General features: G+C 40.3%; 1 protein-coding gene across 1 annotated transcript in view; it reads right to left on the reverse strand.

Annotated features, from left to right (window-relative positions):
- Positions 1–1,452, reverse strand: part of EIF3A (eukaryotic translation initiation factor 3, subunit A) — a 26,131-nt gene extending 24,679 nt beyond the window's left edge. The window contains 2 exon segments of the mRNA XM_010082348.1: positions 933–1,069; positions 1,270–1,452. Coding sequence (XP_010080650.1) covers positions 933–1,069; positions 1,270–1,407 — 275 coding nt within the window. The 5' untranslated portion in view covers positions 1,408–1,452.
- Between the last annotated feature and the right edge of the window lie 2,582 nt (positions 1,453–4,034).

Raw genomic sequence — 4,034 nt, forward strand, 5'->3', positions numbered from 1 at the left:
TTTTTGATTTTTTTAAAGGATATGGACAGATGGTCTCTTCCAAACTCAACTGGAATGGTTTAAAACATTTCTTCATCCCTCCCTTGTCACCTCTCTCCCACAGGTGTCACAACATACATAGCTGTACTATCAGAGTTAATGTGAACATTGCCTAAATCAACAGATTCATCCGAAGCACATACATAAGCAATTGGAGCTAACCTCATTTTTTGCCTGAAGCAGATTAGGAAGTTCTCCCACAAACCATTCTGACAACAGGATAGCAGAGAGCTATCCGCAGAGCTGGAGAGTGGTTTCATCCTAACCTCGTACTACTTGCTTAACCAAGGTCTAAGTGAAGGTCTATACACAACCTAAAGCAGATATATTTAATGATTGGGTGTTTTGTTCCTTCTATGCTCTCATGATCCATCCAATTAATTGCAACACTCTGAATTTACTTTTTGTGCCCTTTCTTCTACTATCATCAGTTACCCAAACTGACACAAAGTAGCACTACCTTTTGTTTGTTCACGCACAATGTGGCCAAAAAGGCTGGAGGTTATATACAGGAATTAAACTGGCCTAATACAATGAATATCGTTTGTAGATCAACTGACAATGAGCACCTTTCAATAATAAACTGTCCAATACCATTAAAGATGCAGATCTGAGTACACCCTAGAAAGTGGTGACCCGACTTCCAGAATTGCTCCCACTGTATCTATATTTTCTATTCTTTACTACTTAGTTTACTGTACTTGGACTTAGAATTTTGTTCAGTGCAAAATATCACTCATATTTCTTCTTCCTACCTTCAGAAACTCTACAACACTAGCATTGCACTTCAAACACACCATCTTTATATCTCAGTCATCTGAATTGCCAATATCCCTCATGAAAATAAGGATACTTTGCTGTGAAGTGCTGTGTTTTAAAGACAGGCCGCCTACCTTTCTGGAGTTTGAATGTTATCTAAGTCTTCTATGTCCAGTACCATCTGCTGAGATTCTTCCTTAGCTGCTTCTGTTTTTTCTTCAGCTAATTTTAAATAAGCTCGAACAACATCTTCCAAAGATTTGATGTTCACCTACATCAAAGGTAGAAAATGGGAAGATGTTTCCACCCACAACAGGCAGCAAATATTTCAAATGTAAATGCTACAAAACCAGGAACATCTAAAAGATAGATTAATTCTAACTGAAGACCAACCAGTTAGTTTTAGATCTTATCAGATGACATATACCATGCTTGCTACAAATTAAAAAAATAAAAATTCAGAAGCCATACCTGCTGACAAATATTTTTGTACTGGTACAGTCCTTCTTTTGCCAGATGACTCTTGCGGAGATCCACACAGAGTTCCAGGTACTTCAGCATAATCGGCTCGTGGATTTTCTGCCATGTTCGGTGTTTCTTACTTTTCATAACATCATAGAGAACATCAAGGGCAGGCTGCTTTTTGCCAACCTCAAGGAATTCTGAAAGTAAAATCCAATTAACAAAAGACTTACAAACCAGAAGATGCATGTTTTCATGCTTAACACTGTAAACGTTTAGAATTTAATCAACTCTAACCGGAGTTCGTTGACGGTTTGATTTAGCTGGCCATATCAAAAATGTTCGCAAATGCAACTGCAGTGTCGGTCTTTCAATAATATAACTAGAAAATGAACGCAGATCTCTTTATTAACATGAAAATTTCAGGATGCCAGAGATGTCTCTCCATCCATCAAGGCCCGACTGAGCACTTCATACATACTAATAAAATATACACATCCAGTTTTAAAGCTAGTTTCATCAAGAAAGACAACGAATACACACCACGAGGCTTGCAGTACAGCACCTACCAATATAATTCAACAAGATGCAAACCATCCAGTGAATCTGACTTTTAAAAAAAGTCCTGTCCTCAAAGAAAGAAAGGAGCTTGCATTTTTTTTTAAACTCAGTGGTCTAGAGATTCAGTTTATAGAACAGTTACACTAAAAGCTGCTACAGTCCAATTGAAGAATTAGGCATTTTCTAAACCAGCCTTGCTGCTGAAACCAGTGTCCCATTTATTCATTCCCTGAGCAGCTGCTGTTACTAACAGGATCTCTCAGCATCATAGCAATTCCCATCCATGACATACTGCATGCTCTTCTCAGTACAAGAAAAAAAAAAGGCAAAGCACCCAAGAGCAAATAACAAAGCAAGCACAGCCAGCTACCAGCAGGCACACAGGCTCTGCATTGAATGTACTATGGGAAGCAAACACGTTTAAAAGATAAAGAGAAGTCAAGTACAGCTAAAAGGGAATGTGTGCATTCTTAAAGGCTGAGGAGTGGAGTCAGTACTTTCCACGAAGTACTTCAGAAATTACTACATTCCTAAGGAAATAATGGCAGAAAGGATTAAAGTAAGGGCCTGCCCAAGGTGCTCAGACATCAGACATCAGAAGTTTTGGAATCTTAGAATCCAAGTTAAACATGGCTAAAAGATCTATTTTGAAAGCAGCAGTGCTATCTTAATTTAAGGACCACAATAACACATATTTGGGGCTTAGTTTACATAAATAATGAGCTTGCACAAGATAAGCACGTTAATTTATAGAAAAAACATACTGTCACACTTAAAGATAATTACGGTTACAGTGTGACAGTATTCAGTGGTATTACTTTTTACTCACTGAGGGAATTTTAATTAAGCTATCCTCCATCCCATAATTTACACTGTTATTCTATCTCAGTACTGTTTTTGAGGCAACTACTGCTCAGCTTTTCGATTTTTATTTATGGAAATAAATTTTAAATGCAACTTTAATATTGCAACAACACCAGGCCACTCCAACCACAGCTCTCAGCGGTCGATAACCAACTGGACAAAGCACAAAATTAATTCATATTGTTTTGCAACTTTTAATTAACTCTAGTCAAGCAAGTTCTTACCAGTAAGTCAAATAATTAAGGCTAACAGACAGTGCAGTAAAAGCACACTCAAAGTGAACCTGAAGAGTCAAAGAGAATCTGAAGAGAAAGCATCACCATGCCTTGCAGTAGAAACTGTACATTTTGGAAACAAAGATTTGCAACAGACAAAATGTAAAGCTGCTGTCAGAATTACATTTTTTCTAATTTTTCTATTTTTTTTCCTGTTATGCCACTTGAAATGCTAAAAGGTATCCTAAACAGCAACTGAAGCTCTGAGAGGACGTGAACTAGCTGATACACAATGACATCTCCTCTATTGTTAACCCAAAATCCTGAATGAAGCTGAGTTTTTGATCTGAGAAAATGTGTCATTACAGAAGGTGACAAAGATGTCACGCGTCATCCAATATCTCTAACAGACAGCAAACTCAAGATCTGCAACAATAAAACACTCCCAAAAGGTGCACTACGTCCTTGACTAAGTTGGGTACTGAGCTGTTGGAGAGTAGTGTAGGGGAGAAGGACCTGGGGGTCCTGGTGGACAGCAGGATGACCATGAGCCAGCACTGTGCCCTCGTGGCCAGGAAGGCCAATGGCATCCTGGGGTGTATCAGAAGGGGGGTGGTCAGTAGGTCGAGAGAGGTTCTCCTCCCCCTCTACTCTGCTCTGGTGAGACCACATCTGGAATATTGTGTCCAGTTCTGGGCCCCTCAGTTCAAGAGGGACAGGGAACTGCTGGAGAGAGTCCAGCGCAGAGCCACAAAGATGATGAAGGGAATGGAGCACCTCCCTGATGAGGAAAGGCTGAGGGAGCTGGGTCTCTTTAGCCTGGAAAAGAGGAGACTGAGGGGTGACCTAATTAATGTTTATAAATACGTGAAGGGTGAGTGTCAGGAGGATGGAGCCAGGCTCTTCTCTGTGACATCTAGTGATAGGACAAGGGGCAATGGGTTCAAGCTGGAACATAGGAGGTTCCACTTGAATATGAGGAAAAACTTCTTTACAGTGAGGGTGACAGAGCACTGGACCAGGCTGCCCAGAGAGGTTGTGGAGTCTCCTTCTCTGGAGACATTCAAAGCCCGCCTGGATGCGTTCCTGTGTGATCTGATCTAGGTGTCCTGCTCTGGCAGGGGGATTGGACTA

This window comes from Pterocles gutturalis, unplaced genomic scaffold (genome assembly GCF_000699245.1).
Source record: "Pterocles gutturalis isolate BGI_N339 unplaced genomic scaffold, ASM69924v1 scaffold25071, whole genome shotgun sequence".
Lineage (NCBI taxonomy): Eukaryota > Metazoa > Chordata > Aves > Pterocliformes > Pteroclidae > Pterocles > Pterocles gutturalis.